The sequence below is a fragment of the Drosophila novamexicana genome, unplaced genomic scaffold (genome assembly GCF_003285875.2).
Source record: "Drosophila novamexicana strain 15010-1031.04,08,12 unplaced genomic scaffold, DnovRS2.1 tig00000817-arrow-arrow-pilon, whole genome shotgun sequence".
Taxonomy (NCBI): domain Eukaryota; kingdom Metazoa; phylum Arthropoda; class Insecta; order Diptera; family Drosophilidae; genus Drosophila; species Drosophila novamexicana.
In genome coordinates, this window is record NW_020824827.1 from 2,338,062 (window position 1) to 2,356,186 (window position 18,125).

Below are 18,125 nucleotides of genomic sequence, written 5' to 3' on the forward strand. Positions count from 1 at the left end.
ATAAATAATACATACCTCTAATAATCAGGTAGTCTGAAATCGCTTAACCCATCGTTCCTGTAATGCATTTTTAACTAAAGAGGCAAGCACTTACTCGTATGACGATTAGCTGTTTATTTAAACTTTAGTATTCAGTAACAACCAGAATAAACCTTACAGCGGTTTTGCCACTCATCAGGTAACTAGCCAAATATAAATCTTATGACACGTGCTAGACTTTTGTTGTCAGCCAAGGTATAATCCGCGACTTAAAAAGTCGTATAAAAATAGCGTGCTGCTATATTTAACTGCAAATAATAAATGACAGTCGAGCTATTTTCTGCGTGGGAGCTTATTTTAAATAGAAAGTTGTCGGAGTGACAGTGAAAGATTGATTTAAAAATAAAAAATAAATTGAATTGTTTATTACATTGCAACAATGTTTGTTTGTTTTGTCGGTTTATAAAAAGTTTGTTTGCTTACACGCTAAATACATATCAAATAGGTAAATATTTAATCATTTGCTCGGATTGATTTTTTTTTACAATTACAGTTTAGTTAATGCATTTTTAGACTGACTATCTCGTAAGTTGTTGTACACTGACCACAAGATTGCAGTAACTAGAATAATGCAACACCAATAAATACATACTTCGAATATTATGTATTAATAAACTTGTTGTATTGATTAGAGCTAGACCTTAACAATATTGTCCAGCATAAAATGGACAGTCGGAATGCTCGGGGTTATTAATTTTGTATGAGGGACCGTCGAAATAACTTTTGACCGGCTTTATTTATAATGCTAAAACAAAAAAAAAAACGCAAAATTTAATTCAATTAAAACGCAAAGGACGTGATGACAAAAAAGCAATGCGAGTAAATTAAATGCAAAACAAAGTGAAATTATTTAAATCAATTAAATAAGATTTTTGTTTACTGCAATTATGTGTACGCAGTTCCTTGGGCTTTAGGTAATTTTAATTGCCATTTGTTGTTACTGAATTAAATATTGTTAAAAGCTTGCAGGGTTTTTATTTTTTTAATAATTATGAAATTGTTTTCATTTTACACAATTATGCTTTTTTTTTTGTTTGCGATCGTTTTTATGATTAGTTACAAATGTGTTTTTTAAATGCAACGACAAGTTATTTGCACAATTAGTTAAAATTATATACACACATGTATTATATATGGTACACACACATATGCAGGCGTATATAAAACGTACATACATTATGTATAACGGCACATTGTTAAATGCTCCTTAATGCGCTGATATGTGACTATGTCTATGTGTGGGAGGGGCTGCTGCTGGTGAAGGGCTGCTCATGAGAATATTTGTGTATATGCCTAGTTAAATCTCATACAGACCTCGTGTCGTATGCGCAATTTGTCGTCCTTTATTGCCTATTTCTTTTTGCCTTTGCGCTTGTTTTTGCTGCGATTGTTATTGTTGTTGTTGCTGCTGTTGCTGTTGCGACTGGTTTGCTTGCTCGCCTCGAGCCTCGGTATGCCGCTGGTGACAATGTTGGAGACTGTGCGCGTTGTGGTCACCACACTGGTGCTGGGCTCGCCGGCAGCTGCGGCGGCTGCCGCGGCGGGCAGGGCCTCAGTGGTTGTGGTGGTGGTTGTGATGGTTTCACCCTGCTGCTGGTCGAAGATCTGGCGCTCGGATTCGCCGGCGCTGAGCAGGCGATTGAATATAGCCTCGCCAGATTCGCCGGCGCCCGATTGCCGTGCCGTTTTCTTTTGCTTCTTTACCACCTCGGTGACGGTGACGACGGCTTTGCTGTCGCTGGAGGCTGGCAGCGTGTAGGTGCGCTGCGTTTCCACTACCGAGCCGCCATCGGCGCTAAGCAAATCCTCGACAGACTTGCGCAGCTGTTTTGAGATCTCGGCCAGTGCACGCTGCTCGGCCTGCAGCTGGGCCAGGGTATTGCCGCTTGCTAGCTCCTCCGCTTCCTTCTCCTCCTGTTCAGCTTGCTTCATGGTGTTGTAGGTCTGTGACTTTTGCAGCTTGTTGCCCGCAGCCACAGTGTTGAGATTCTCGATTACCTGCGCGCCCTGCACGTAGGCAATGTTTAATTGCTCCTCGGCATTGTCCTCCTCATCGGAGTCATCGCTATCATCGTCCGAGGAATCGCTACTTTCGTCTTCCTCCTCGTCGTCGTCCTGCTCGTCATCGTCGTCGTCGTCCTCGTCTTTGTTCGTGGCCAATTGACTGGCCAATTTACCCATTATGGTATTGCGATTACTGTCCCTGATCAACGCTTCCAGCAGCTGCTGATTGCCGTTCTTGGCATCGTCCTGGCCTTTAGTTTTGCCCGTCGGCACGACTGTTACGCCAAAGTCAACAACATCATCTATAGCGTCACCATAGGCGCTCTCATCGTCGTCGCGTGCATCCACATAGACGTTCTCGGTTTCGCCCTCGTCGTCGTTGTCATTGTCACTGTGCTCCTCGAGGCTCTTTTGCAAATTCAATTTAACGCGCTCATTCTCTAGCAGCTCCTCGAGCACATTCTTCATTTTTGCATTTAATGACAGCTCCGACTTGCCGCCAGTGGGCATCACAAAAGTTTCGCTGCGCAGCAGCGAGGTCGCGCCCTCCTCCAACTCATCCATGTCGAAGGGCACGCCACTCACTTGTATAGTACGCGCACTGCCGTCGCCACCAATGACAGGATTCAGCACCTCCACAATGGTCGTCTCTTTGGCCAGCGTCTGGTGTAGTGTCAGCGGCGTTGCCTTAATGCGTACCTTGCCCGACGAGACGCTGTCAATGGAGGATGGGCCATAGGCATCTGCATCGTGGCGCAGAAACAATTTCTCGTTGTTTGCTTGCACCGTAACAATGGAGGCAGTGTCCTCTTCCTCTTCCTCCTCCTCGTCCTCTTCATCGTCGTCATCATCATCGTAATCATCGTTGTCGAAATCATCATCTGCCTGCAGTTCCAGCGGCGGCTGTGTATCATCAAGTGTACCTTCTTCCGCCTCAGGCACCTGCAGCTCCAATGAAATGATGCGCTCCTTGCAGGTCTCCACCTAAATACATTGGAATCGGAATGCGATACGTTGTGCATTTGGTTTGCTGGCATACTACTAACTACTAATGAAGGCAACAGAAATCAGCACCAAGCAGCGGGACCAAAACCATAGCTAATCATTTATAAATATACATGTTTTTAGAAGTGTGGGCAAAGGAACAAGAACTGGTGTAAGGCTTATATGATGTGGTTTCCATTACCATGATTAATATAGAGATTATTAGAAAATTATAGATGAGTTAAAAGACATGCCAACACGCAATACAAAAGATGGATAATAAACAATTATTGTAATTCTACCCGTTTCTGAAACCCTTAAAAGCACAGTTTTAGTAAATTAATCAGTTGATGATCGATGATTTTTTATACATATATGATAATCGGAACATTTTGTTTATTTTAAAGTATTGTTTTATTGTATTGAACTAACATTCCTAAAGTCATGAGGGGTCTTTCAAAGGGTCAACAAGTAGCTGTTTCTATTCATAAATTCTTTATGTGTTGATTTGTTTGTCCTTTATCATAGTCTTAGAATGAATTTAAGTAAAAGAAAACCATATTTATATTAACAGCTTCAAGTATTTAACGATTATCAAGTTCGTGTATTGGATTGTCATATATCGTGTATCTCTATTGTCTTTATATACACATGAATAAGAAAAAAAAGTTGTATTAAACAAGCTATTCGAGTAGATTATTATTTAACATTCAATATGCAACATGTAAAAATAAGTTGAGAACTTCAAGCACTCTTATAACTTTTCAGAGAAAGAGAAAAATTAATTGCTTTCAAGGGTTTTAAATATATATTTCCAACGAGAAACGAAATTTATGAAATGTGTAATAAAAGCGTGAATATGAAAGTTGTGTAAATGGACCCCAAGGATAAATGAGGCATGAATCTCGAGCAGCAGCAACTGCTGGAAAACTGATGACAACAAGGCCGACTGCAGAGAAAATTGCCAGCGTTTGCTCGCTGACAAAGTAAAAGGATTCTATTGCAGAAAGACGATAAGCTGAGGCTGCCCGCTGACAGGCCGCCTCGCACTGAGCTAACTAAGAAACTGGATGCAGCCGTCCCGCAGTGCATTCAGAGCATTTGGGTCAGCTCTGGGGGCTGCTTGGCTCGAGCAAAGTTTTTGCTCTCAAATTACCAGAGTTGGCAGCTTGTGGAAGTCGGGCATAAACTTGTATGCCGTTGACATTTTAGCCGGTTCTCGTTCGTTGCGCTTCCTTCCGCTTATAAATTGAAAATCACAGCAAAGCGACAGAGGCAATTTTTAAACACAGATTTGTGGCCAAAAATAGCCGAGGCCATAAAATGTTATGTTGTTGGTTTTATTTCGATCAGAATCATTAAAACGACGCCGCAGCAAAATGAGACAAAACTTTTGCTTTAATTTTAATGGACTTTGCCATAAAATGGTGCACGTCATTATAATGCGTTTGCATACTCAAAATGAATCAAGAATCAGGCCCCAAACGCGTAAAATTCGCGGTCGTCTCTGCTTTATGGACACGTGACAACAACAAGCCCAAAACAAACAATGAAACTCTTTGAAGGTTGAGCCCCCAAAACGGATACGCGCCAAATGGTGCGGTTGGGACGGGTGAATGGGGTCCTAAAAACCACGACACTTAAGACAACAATAACCGGGAAAATGGTTTTTGTTGTTGCCGTCGAGCTTCATCACAAGACCTTTTCGCGTAGGTGCCTCACAAAAGTAGCTTATTGTCCTTTTTATGCGCTGCACTTCAGCCAGAACAGGAGCGGCCCACAGCTTCAGGTGGGCGGCCGGGGGTCTGGCGCAATGTCAACAAAGCCACTGCGCAACTGAAAGCTTAAAACAACAAGAACAGAAAGACAACTGGTAAACATTTGTGGTATGGCACTTACAAGATCTAAAGATACTTCTCAGAAGGCAGCAAGTTTTGTGCACTTGGAACATAAAAATCATGAGCTCTATAAAATAATTAAGTCTGCGGCGAGACGGGCGAATCTTGATGAAATGTACTATATGCTATTTACAGTGATACAAGTGTTGGGTGCTCTGTGTGCAGTGCATTAAATTGTTTTTTAGGATGTGCAAAATACGTGAAGATACTACAAAATCGAGAGCTGGAGCGAGACGAGAGAGCTCACAACGTTGACGCTTACAAGTACAGAACAGAAGCAGCTTTCAACCAAAAAAATATGTAAAACGCTTTTGCATTGCTAACGAAACTCAAAATTGGTGCCAATTAAATGTATACAATCAATTTTAGTTGGTTTAGCTAACCTCCGTCTCGATGATTTTCTCAATGTACTCAACGGTGCGCAATTGAGGTTGCCCCGTTATGGGGCAGGGCACCTCCTCAGTGCGCCGCACAATTTTCTCATCGAGTATTTTCTCGCGTTCGCGCACGATGACCGGGCCATCGCTAGACTTTATGGCAATTTTTGGAAAGACTATTTTCGGCTGCGTTACAGAGAGAGAAAAATTTTGGTATATATATATGAAATGAATATCATTTTAAAATTGATAAAGAGATTTCAAATATTGTGCCCTATTCAAGTCCCTAGCTACGTTTCGAGTGAACTATCTTCGCATTATTTACATTTCAAAATGAAACAGAATCATTTGGATGCTTGTTTTAATTAATTTTAGTATATTGTTGTTGTGGTTAGTAAAGCAAACCATGTAGCTCTATGGGTTGTAATCTTTAGCTGGTTAGGAGTGGCTCAGCCGAATTCCTCGGGCAAAACACGCATGTTAATGGCTGCATTCGAATTTTGGGATGTTTTGTTCTTTATAGTTTGGGGTTTCGCTTGAAAGTGGGCTGGATTAGAGTAGTCGGGGTAACCAAGAACTTACCTCGCTGGCTCTGGACTCGTGTGTGATCAAATCGTCGGTCATCTTGCGCATGTTCTTGATCACATCCTGCGCCTCGACCGCGCCCTGTTCCAAGGAGCGTAGGCGTGCGGCACGCCAAGAGGCGCGCTTCTCAGCGCTGCGTGAAAATAAACACAATATTAGTAAGTAATAGGTAAAAGGTGCTGCAGAAGACAATTCCTTCGTAAAGGCTAATTACAAGAGAAAAGTATGTGTCGATAAGATATACCAAAGTAAAGTAACTAAAACACACACCAAAAAAGTAATACAAAAAAATACTAACTAAAAGAAAGTTGAAAGTGTTTCCCTAGATTTACAGACAGAGATTTATATACATAGATATAAAGATATAGGCTGGAGTATCACATTGAAACTAATAGTTGCCTCTCGCATGTGCGTGTGCATGTGTTTTTGCTCGTTTGTATGTGTTTGTTTGTTTGTGTGTGTGTGTGTGTGTGTTCGCCATCGGAAGCTAAATAGCAAACGGGTACTTAAACTAAATGGCTACGCCTACGAGCTGTTGATTTGCCATCACATTTGACCTGTGACTTTTGCGGCGACTTCTTGTGGACTTCTGCTCACATGCTTGTCAACTCTTTGACCGCCACGCATTCAACTTACTTCATCATGGCGCGGCTCTTGACCGCTGGCGTTGTGGGCGAGGCGCCCTGCTCCAGCTGCGGCTGCTCCTCCTCCAGCTGTCGGACGTAGTCGTCCACAGTGAGGCCTGCCTGGCGTGCAGCTGCTGCCAGGGCGCGGCGTTCTGCCTTCAGTGTGCGCACGGGTATGCGGCTGCCAGAGCCGCTGGGCGTGGCCGGCTGCTCCTCTTCGTGTATGGTTGGCTCCTCGGGCTGAGATTGTTGCTGCTGTTGCTCTTGTTGTTGCTGGTGCTGCCACAGACGTTGCTGCAGCGCGGGCGGCATCACAACTTTGACCTTTGGCTTGGGCAGCAGTGAAGGCTTGGGCGTATCACTGCCAGGCGCCGCAGTGGGCGTGGGCGTGGCCTTGGCGCGCTGCTGCCGCAGCTGCTTGGGTATTTTGCTAGGCGCGTGCGTTGTCTGCGCTTGAGCTTGTGCGGTTCTGTCATTTTTTGTTGTGGGTTTAAGATTTGTTTGGTGTTTCAATTGTGCAAAGTAAAACACATTTAAGAATATACAGATAATATGCAAAACAAAAAGAGTTTTGGTTTTGGCCAAACAAACTTGTGAATGTGTAATGCGGTTAGCACATGATATGGGAACGCTTACAAAAACAATGACGTTAATTCATTTTAGTCAGATGTGTACGTGCCTGCGGCTGCATGCAACAAACTTTGGCACAGCAAGTCAAATTTGTTGTAATTAAAAACCAAGAAACACATTGAAAACTTTTGCCCACGCCTAGCCCAAATCCCCGTCACTGACAAAATCACTTTTTGAACAACTTTGCCAACAAGTGCAATAACATGGCATCTGGAGATTAGCGTGTTAAGGCAGACAACCAAGGCACTGAGGCGATGCACAGACGCAGGAACAGGGAACGGAAAATGGAGAATGAAGAACAGGAGTACAGAGTCACAGCCAGACCCAAGGCTCGAGACAATCTGGCTCAGGCATGGCATAAGCCACGAGTACTTGCAAGTCGGCTAAGTCTTAAAACTTGCGTTGCCATTCTGCTTTACATATCCATATATATATATAGCACTATATAAATATATACGTATGTATGCAAAATTAATTTTAAAAGTGAGCACACAAAACTATTTGCAATAAGGTTTCATCCGCCAGTGGTATTCCACGCACTTCCTCCAATTGCTCCTCCTCTGGCTGTGCACGGTTGCCTAAGTCTGCCACTGACGAACTTTGTGGACCGATTTTTATACCCTAACCCATTGATATTGGACACAAAAGGGTATAATGTTGAAAGTGCATCTATAAGGTAGAAGGTTCTCCTGTGCCTGGAGGAGGCATAAGAGGTAGATCCACCAATTTGGGATGAATGCGCAGTTGTAGAGTGCTGCACTCGAAACTGAAGAAAAGACTTTGGTATTAATAAACATTCGGAGGCCATATATTTTATAAAGATCGGACAATAAACAGCGTGGTTAATTACAAGCTCATTTCCAATGGTCTGAGTGATTTTAGGATATCTGCTAGTCGAACACTTTTGACTAGAGCACGCTTTCTTGTTTTTTTAAGAACTCGCTGCAAGTGGCTTTTGTCTTAAACAAATTGCTACACACTTTCGGTTCAAGCTTAATGCGAAATTATTGCAGCTGAATCAGGGTGGCTGCAACTTCAGCTTGAGTGATTTATGTATTCCAGTTCACACGCCGCCGTTGGCGGCGAGAAGCTCAGCCACCTACGAGTGAGCAGCAGCTGTCACGGCTGAGAAGCGCATAGTAAGGCGCAGCTGCAGTGTTGGCTAAGTGCGGCCAGGCTTGACCCGGCCAAGCTGCACTTGTTATACCATTTTTCCTCTCTCTTTTTTTAACAATTTGGCGCTGCCATTTGCTCGGCTCGCTTTATTCATTCATTTGTCCTTTCGACTTTTAAATGAACTTTGCGCAGGCACTCCAGAGGGCACCACCAGACATGCTGGCATTCCGACCCAGCGGGACAATCCGGCCATTTTATATATATATATAGTATTTAAACGCGTTGAACTTTTGCAATTGACAGATTTATGTATAGAGTGTCCTTATAACTTTTTACAATGTACTCTTTTACTTGGAATTCGTTTTGCTCCTAGTTCTTGGTTTTCAATAATTTTGACGAGATTAAGTAAATCAAATGAATAAATAACCATAACCGAGATATATTTGTTTGTTAGTTAATATGTAGAATGTATGACAAACTGCAATAAATTGAAATTGATTTTGTTTTTCATTTATTCATAGACATTTTTCCATTATGATGCGAAGTAACAAAAAATACATACATTCATATATAAGATATATGGCACATGTTATTCAGGAAATGCATTGGCAATGTGTGAGCATAAATAGTTGTGGATGTTGTTGAAGATGATGATGCATGGATTTCGTAAACGTAGTACATATATAGAACACTTAATTCGTGTGTGTGTGTGTTTGTAATTATATTAATACATATACAATCATATAAATATTTATAAAAAATATAATTAAAAATTTTAACGCTGACTACAACAACGTACTCGATTTCATAAACTTAACATGCATGCGTTTGCGGGAATATCTTTTCAGGAGCTGCGCATGGAATCGTCGCAGATAAAACTAAATACTGCGGTTAAACTCATGAATAAAACTGTTTCAACTAGATTTCACCCAACAAGTTTGTATTATTTGTTTAGTTAGTTTATGGAAATTGGTCGAGTTGTCTTTAAAATTAAAACAATGACAAACGACGGCTTCTAGGACTGAACAAATGTAACTCTATAGTCAGGAATTACTCATATATATAACTAGGCATTATAACTCCTTCCCCTCTCTTTCGCTCTCCTCTTCCGTTTTTGTATGCACAGCTAAACGTGCCTAGAGCATTTTAATTAGACTCCTTGTCCTGCTCTAAAAATCATTATTTTTAATTTTATATTTTCTCCACTTTTTTTTCAAATACTAAACGCGTGTGGTAGTATATGCTAATAACTTGGCCCCTGGCGCTAAGGGCGGCAAGTGAGTCAGTAAGTGGGCGTGTATAACTGTGTGTGTGTGTGTGTGTGTGTGTGTGTGAGTGAGTACTTTAAAGCCGCTGCAGGTGTATGAGTGTGGCAGAGGTGTGTAAAAGCATTTCAAGTGCTGGTGAAGTGAACAACGCTGCAGCTCTTTTTTTCTTTCGTTTTTTGTAAAAGTTTGCAGCGAATTGAAAAGAGAAATAACATATCGTATAAGTTGAAAAAAAAGGTCAACATTAACACTATGCTTATTATGTGGGCGTGCGATCTCCTCTTGCTGCAGTATATAGTATATTAAAGTATCTTGAGTTGCGTAGTCGCTAACAATATAAAACTTTGCTGCATATAAAAATGGGTGTTCATAGTAAATGTAGAATGCAGTTAGTTAGTTTTTCGTGTGAGGCAGTAACTAAGCTTAGTCAAATTCTCTCGCTTTGAAATTGTTAATAAGTATATTTATATAGGCTACGTATCTATTTGGCTAGATATCGGAACTTAGTCAATAAACGTGTCACATCTTCATTAGTGTGTGTGTGTGAGTGTGTATTGGTGTCAGAACTTAGTTTAGTATTAGCTTCTAAATACTGCTTCAATTTCGTCAAGTGGATTCCTGAAAAAAGTTGGTGAGAAGCAGAAACAGAAAGTTTTTGTGATGTACAATTAAACAGGTGCATTGTTGCCGGGCTTGCAGGTACACAGGTACGGATAACAAAAGCAATTAGATAAATAATAATTAAATAAAGGAAGGAAATCTCATTGTGGGGGGCTAAGTAAATGTTCAACTGCCTTTAGGTTTTGTTTTGGTGGTGGTGCTGCTGCTGCGGCTAAGTTGCTCTCGCTCATACTTTTCCACTTAATGTTGTCGTGGTTTTTCCAACTTTAATTAATATTTATGCGCCAACAGCAACAAATAAACTGTACAAAAAACAATCGAAATACAACTGAAAAATAAAAAAACAATAATTGTATGCGAAGAAGCGCAACAGAAATAGCTGGACACGCACACATATATCTAAAGAGCACCATTAACGCCCTCATTTTGGCTTAAGGTCAAATTATGCTTTTATATCAGAAAACACAAAAATAAAACACACGGATTTGCATATGCGCTACGGTGCGCTGCGGTCCATTTGTGGACCGAACGTAGCGCCAACGCCATAAAATATAAATTAATTTATGCGCAATCAACAAAACATAAATATTTTCATCTGCATAAAATCACAAAAGCGGCCCAAGAAGCTGTGGTCGTACATAAATGTAAATACCAAAAAAAAAAAAGAAGAAAAAAACAAAAAAAACAAGAAAACCACAAAAAAGACAAAGAAAACAAAATCCAAAGCTGACCAATTGTCTTGACGTCGCGATTAATTCAAGGGCAACCGCTGCGCCAAACGGCCAAAGCCAATTGAAAGCGAGAGCGAGGGAGTCAGTCGAGTCAGTCAGCCGCTGGCAAAGCGGTTAGCCAAAGCGTTTAAGCGTCTGGCAACTAGAAATAGTTCATAAATTATCAAACTATAAATTAGCCGATTAATGCACAAATAATCATTCGATTGCGTTTTGCCGACAACGAAGCCGACGTCGACGTTGACGCTGACGTTGACGTTAACGTTAAGTTTGTCGCCACGGAAGCTGGCAAAGAATTTATAAACACGGATCTGAGCGAGCCTTTGTGCTACACACCATTTTTATAGATTTAAACGAGTTTAATTTGAATATAAATACAAAAAGATCATTGAGAACATTGCTCTGCCGACTAATTTGCTGTGGCCATATAAGCATATCAAAATATCTTCTTCGTTTTTTATCGGACATAGTTCTTTTGTCTGTTTTACGGCAGCGGCGCAACTTAAATTTATGCGCAAAACAAAAAAATAAATAAACATAGAAACAAGACTAGTAGAAATTCTTGCTGGGAAATTTGTAAATAGGTTATTAACATGTTTGTCTCCTTTTCTTATGATATGAACACCAAGGCCGAACGACGCCAACATAATAGCACACATTTAAATTTATGCAAATTTCGGGCTGTAAGCCATTTGGTCAGTCGGCGCGGCTTGGGCTTAGGAAGCTGCGCAAATTTGACTCCAAGGTTGTCATTGATTTGTAGACCAGTTTTGTTGTGCGTCATGTAATATAAAGAACATCTTGTTTCTAAAAAAGAGCTAAGCTAAAAGTCTTTCGGAGAATTAATTAAAATCATAACAAGCGCGATTTAAACTGAAGTTAGGAAAGGCTCAAATAGAGCGCAAGAGTCTTCGCCTTCTTACTGGCAAATCAGCTTAGCCGTCCGTCTTTACTTTCACGTCTAAGGCCATTAATGCTACGTTACAGACGCTTGCGTAATGAAAAGTACATAATGGCTCTTTGTTTGTGAAATATTTTCATAGCTGCCTTCTCGCCGCCCGCTCTACTTCTCATACATTTAATTCGCAAACACACGACGGACAGCGTTGAGGACAGACAGCGCTTTGTGGGTTGCGGGTTGCTTCCGATGTCTTGCGACTTGTTATTTTGTGCCGCTAAATGATATCTCGTGTTGTCTACCTTTCATGTGCATGCCACGACTTGTTGTTTGTGTGCCACTTTCAGGGGTTATGCAGCTTTGTCAGACTGTTTGCAACACATGCCAGAAGCACACAGAACCAAATTTAGCAAGAGCCAAAAGAAAATGTACTTAAATCTTTTCACAGGTCATTATGCAACTTTTCAGATATACTCTTTGCGATTAATTTCTCAATATTTCAATAAATTGTTGTTCCTTTATATTATTGATTGACCATTTCAATAACAGGGTTATGCAATTAACTCCAGTCCCAATATCTACGATACCCTAGCCTGGCTCGAACTCGTTGGGTAATTAGACACCTGGCGCAGCCTGAACTCTGACATTGATTTCAACGACGTGAAATGAAATATTTTTAAAATCAAGTGTTTATAATTAAGTGACATTCATTTAATACGTTTTTATTGAACAATACCCATATTGTAATATATCCGATTAATGGAAGTTGGGAATCGCCAGGGTATTTGGTTTTTTGTACGCTTAGAGGTAGAATTTCATGCCTTTATTTCAGTTTGTTTGTTTCCATTTTGTTGTCCTTCAACACTCTGGAGTGTGGATAAAATTGTATTAAATTACATTGTTGTTGCTCATTACATAATGCTGCCAGAGTCAACAACTAGAACCAAACGCGCCATGGGCGACGGCGCTACACGCCAGACATACGTTACCTGATAAACATGTAAAGGTACGCCAGCCAGCAGCATGGACAGACGACAGTCGGGCAACAAAAAAATAACAACTGCTTGAAGGGTGCTGGAGGCCAACGGGAATGGGAATGACATCAGCAGTGGCTCCCAGTTGCCTTCTGACATACATGAGAGGTACACACATAGAGATACTTATATTTAAGCCAGCAACAGCTTGATGGAGTTGGCAAAAGTTTGCTACATGTTGCATGCAACTTCGAATGACACTGACAGCGATTTTGTGGGTTAACAAATTAAGTCGCAGCCAACGAATATTGTTTATTAAAATACAGTTCTCGCGTTGTACTCCAAAAAGATCAGAGGATGTTTGCGCATAAATTGAAATCCACGCACTGCCTAAATTATGCCTAGCTCGAGCTGAGCGCGTGTTGTATCCGCCCACGAGGCGACCTTTTCAGTTGCCCGTTTGCCATTAATGCTGGCTGCGTGGGAGGCGCTTCGAACGCAATTTGCGGCTTGCTTGAAAAATGAAGTTAACCAATTGCGAAAACAGCTGGCATTGGGCCGGCGGGAATTGAATTTTCAGCCAGTGCACAAAAGCAAAACTCTGCCAATCGAGCAGCTCGCGGGCATGAGAGAACATTGCTTATACGCGATGTGCTGCAAAATAAACACACAAAGCGCCGTAATGCGAGAATAAATTTGGCTGCTACCAGTCGAAGCTCTATGCCAGAGCCTTTTATAGATAATGTCGAGTTATGCGCCACTGGATGGATATATTAATATAGAACTCGCTCTCCTTCCCCTTCCCCTTCTCCTTCTCGCTCTCTTTCTATCTCTGCCTGATGGCTGTAGAAATATGAGGCACCACGCATAAGAGGCATAACATGTTTTTAAGTGGCAAAACGCCTCAGAGGCTCCTCTGCGATTTACGAGTCCAGACATCGCCTAAGTGCTACTTAAAACTTAAACCGCTTTGGGTGTATATATGCGCAAGTGTGGGTACTTAATATAGATATATGGTATATAACTACATGTAAGGGCTACTTATTTAACTTGCTTATAGATGCTTATAACATACACACTACGTTTCGATAATGATGATCAGCTCCGTCAATTGGCTGGATGTGCGGCATGTGGAGTGAAAAATATGAACTACGATATATGTTTGTGTCTGTGTGTGTGTGTCAGAGAAAGAGATAGACAGATGCTTATGGATAATTTAATTTAATTTAAGAGCAACATAAATCAAAGCTTTTTTTCTTAGCACCGGCACCAGCACCAAACCAAAAGGCAGCAGTCGAAAACTTTACCAATACCTAAAACTTAACATCAAGCAAATAGATAAGACAAATGCACAAACACCTTGTATTATAGCTAATATGTGTGGAAGTGTGCGGGTGTGTGTGTGTATGTGTGTCATTATCATAATTGTGTTGTGGAGTGACCAATTGTGGACGTGTCTGTGCATTGAAATGTAACATAAAATGCAAAAAGAGCGCAAGCACCAATGATCCAGTAAGACTTTGGCTCTGAAGCGCACTTACCTCATGTCCTCCGCATCATCGAACTGTGCCCGCACGACATTGTCAACGACATCCTGGCGGCCGCTTGCCAGCAGTTCGTTGTGGTCCTCGTCGCCGTTGTCGTCGTCGCTGTTGTACTCGCTGCTGCCGCTGCTGCTGTTGTCAGCGGTATTCTGTTGCCTGTTATCAGGATGCCTGGCATCGTCGTCCTTGTCAATGTTGTCATTGGCAGCATCTAATAATCGGGATTTCTTATCACGACGCAGTGTTGCAATTTTCTTTTCCTCTTCCTGCCGTAACTTTTCGACTTCGTCCTTTGACAGGAACGAAAAAACTTTATCTGCAATTTGTAGGAAGAAGCAAAACCACTTTAGTTAACCACCCTTCACTTAAAACCACCAACATTTTATTGCGCTGAAACTGCGGACAGCCCCCCGCCCACACCCGCCTCGTCCATCAAATCGCCTTTACTTAAAGCTAGTCAAAAAAATATATAAATTAGTTAAATGTAAAAAACCCGTGCTGCTGCACTAGCCAACGCCTCCGTGGTTAGCATTAATCCCTGACTGCATTTGCGCACGCCAACTATATCCTTGTGAAGTCTCTCTTTCTTTCTCCCTCTCTCTCTGTCTCTCTTTTACCTCCTTTGACGTTTCTTTGTCATGCAAATTCCACCGAGGCAGGCGCTACGTACAGTCGCACGCCTCCTTTTCTAATTACACAAGCCACTGAGCAAAAACCTGATAAGAATTGCCAGCACAAGACACAAGAAGCAATGGATTCGCGGCCCGACAGCCAACCACTGAGAGCTGGCTTCATTTTTATCTTATTATTGTGTATCTTATGCGCAACAGAGTTTTTATACTAGTTCAAAAAACTGAAAAGAGTATATTGATATGCACGCCACCCTCTGTGGAAGCTAGAGACTTGATGTATACTGAGATATGTGTTAGGTTTATAAACTCTGGGTTAGTGAACATATGGATAAATCTACATCTACATTTGAAATCACATCAAATAACGAATGAACTCCTTTAAAGAACGATAGAAATTTTTAGTTCATTTTGCATATGCGAATTGATGATTTTGCCCTAAATTTGGCCCTCTTGTGTAGCAGGAAGCTAGAATATTTGGTGACGGCAGCTCGCCGCTGGGTGCAGGGCATCTCCTAGTCGGTCACTGCCAACTGGACTAGTCTTATTTGTTTGATGTGTTTGTTGTGTTGTTTTCTCTTTGCAGTTAGACACCAACTCACCTGTCTTTTGTGTGGGCTTGTGTTGATCCTCCATGGCAGACTCAAAGAATCGTTTTTTATCGGATACCGATTTAGGCACTTTTGTGGGTGTTGGTGTGGCCATGGCCGGCGCATTCTCGGCCGCAGGTGATGGCTGGAAAAATGCAAAACCTTTTGTTAGCGAGTCATAAAAAATAAAAAAACAAACAAAAAGTCAATAGTCAAAAACTTTGACTCGCGTTGTCTATTTTCAATTAAACGACTGGAAAAACTGCAGTTTTCAAAATGAAAGTCAAAGAAATCCGAAACGACCATAAACCAAATTGATGGCACTGCACAAGTTTATTAAAAAGCACATGGAACGATGGTGGAGCATTTGTTAGTCTGACACGCCAGCAACAAGGGCGCGGGCGCGGGAGCAGGGCAAAAACAGCAACAGCAGGATGTTAGGAGCAGCTCATGAAATGACCAACAAAAGGAGGGAATCAACGCATTGTTTTTGCCCCAAGGCATATCATTTACGGACGCGGGGACGCAAATTACAACTGTGGCGGCTGGGATGAGCACAGGGCAACACAGAGGGCAGAACTGGACTGGGTCTGGCAATTTATCATCCAAAGTCATGTACTGTCGGTTTTATGCTTTCAAGCAATTTCTTCGGTTTAGGCAATATGAGAAGGCCAGTGCCTGCAGGGTAAGAAAGGTGGAGGGGCGCGAGTGTGTGTGGGCGGCTGCTGTAACGACGACAAAGTCATTAAACGGCAGTAGAAAGAGCAAGAGCAAAAGCCAGCGTTAAACTGCACAAATTGCAACCTTATCCTTTGGCTTGCATGGATAACACACACACACACAAACACACACGCACACTCGAACGCGCTACAATGGCCAACACACAAGGCCAGGCTCATAAATAAAGGAGAGCAGCAAGCGACCGACTAACGACAAGTGCATGGAAAAGCGATATCAGCAGCTAATCCACCCAATTCCCAACTCCCCCTGAGGACAAGTCAAGTACGCAGCTACATGTACAAAAGCCATCAGGCAACAGCCAGGAGCTGGCAGCCAAGGATCCGGTCAGCTGTATTTTTAGCAAAGAAATTAATTTCGTATCGGATTTTTCGATTTTCAATTAAACTCGATACTCGTACTTAGATTGAAGCAACAGCAGCGGCGACCGGCTCCTTTATATCCTATGCTATGCACCCTGCCAGGACGAACGGCGGACGAGCTAATAGAAATTTATTGAGCCATGAAAGTGTTGAGAAAATGGCCACAAGCCCAACCAACTGCAGCAGCAGCAGCAGCATGTGCGGACGGGTCAAGCAGTTCTGGTCAACGCATTAAAAGCCAATAAGCTATTGAATAATTCCCCCCTTCGCCACTCAAGTGTCTGTGTTTGAGTTTTTTGTTAGTGTGTTATCAATACACAGACATTGGCAGCGCTTATCGCGTATCGCAATTAACAGTGTCAACTGATAAGATAAGACTGCGAGTCTGCGAGTTGGCTGAAAGCTGAGGCCAACTGTGTCGCATTGCCCAAAGCGACAAATCAGTGCAGCGCCAGGCGCCAAAGCGTGCGGCACGTAGCGTGCAGCATGGGCGTGGGGCGTGGCATGTTCAGTTAGCCAAGTTGCGAACCAGTTCAGCTCAGGTGAATTAATCAAGGTCACGCAGAGCATAACTTATCTTTTGGATAAGCTCATATCAACTGGGTAGGGACAACACAAAATGAAAGAGAGAAAGCCAACATGTCGAATTACACAGAATCGTTTATTTAAGATAGGTATTTAAAAAAATATTCAACTTGCTTGGTTAGTCAAAATAAATTAGCATTAAAATCAACTTAAGAGCTCTACGCAGAAATTAACTATATAAATTGTAAATTGCATTTGTATTTTTTGTAAGTTGTGTGTCTGCCTTGTGAATATGTGTGTGTGTGTGTGTGTGTGTGTGGATTTTACTTCAATTTTCTCGTTGGTTTTTATTCGTGTTCGCCAAGTTGTGAAATAAAAGAGAAAGGAATCGAGCGGGCGAGGTAACTGCAGCGCTTTAAGCAACGAACGTTTCAATCAACGTCAAATTAAACTCGACCAAAAGCAGAGAGAAAGAGAGAGAGAGAGAGCGAGCGAGAGGAAGGGAGCGATAAACAAAAGAAATAGAGAAAGAGAATAAGCAGAATGTTGATTGAGGTGCTTAGGGGCGGCGGTTGGGTGCGCACATTTAGCTTGAACTGTTCACGGACTGTCTGTGCTGTGTGTCAGCAGGAATTTGGCAGGTGTGGTGGCTGGCGCCAAAGTCAACAAAAAGTCGCATCTAATTAGGAAGACTGATGCGGCGGGTTGCAGGTTGCAGGTGATTTGCGGCAGGTTGCAGTGGTTGTTCCCCCGCCCCGCTCCAACCACACCTCCGTTCGTTGCCGGCAAGCAATCAATCAAATAAAAATATTGAAAGCTACAGCAGCGTCTGTACGGCGCTGCTCAATTTGCTGTTGCACTTTTAATTGATGGCTAAAAAGGTGTTGGATTTTAATTAAAATGCACGAGGCGCTGGTCGAGGGGGGCGGGGGAGGGGGAGTTGGTTTGTGGTAATGCAATTGCGGCAGTTAACTAGGGAGCACTTA

At 42.1% G+C, this 18,125-nt stretch overlaps 1 protein-coding gene across 1 annotated transcript in view; it reads right to left on the minus strand.

The window, feature by feature from the left end:
* Positions 1–374: 374 nt before the first annotated feature.
* Positions 375–18,125, minus strand: part of LOC115764018 (protein lap4) — a 71,157-nt gene continuing 53,406 nt past the window's right edge. The window contains exons 23-28 of the mRNA XM_030706847.1: positions 15,527–15,659; positions 14,293–14,611; positions 6,524–6,982; positions 5,885–6,020; positions 1,215–3,027; positions 375–784 (exon numbers count right to left, since the gene is read on the minus strand). Coding sequence (XP_030562707.1) covers positions 1,390–3,027; positions 5,885–6,020; positions 6,524–6,982; positions 14,293–14,611; positions 15,527–15,659 — 2,685 coding nt within the window. The 3' untranslated portion in view covers positions 375–784; positions 1,215–1,389. The remainder of the gene's footprint in view (positions 785–1,214; positions 3,028–5,884; positions 6,021–6,523; positions 6,983–14,292; positions 14,612–15,526; positions 15,660–18,125) is intronic.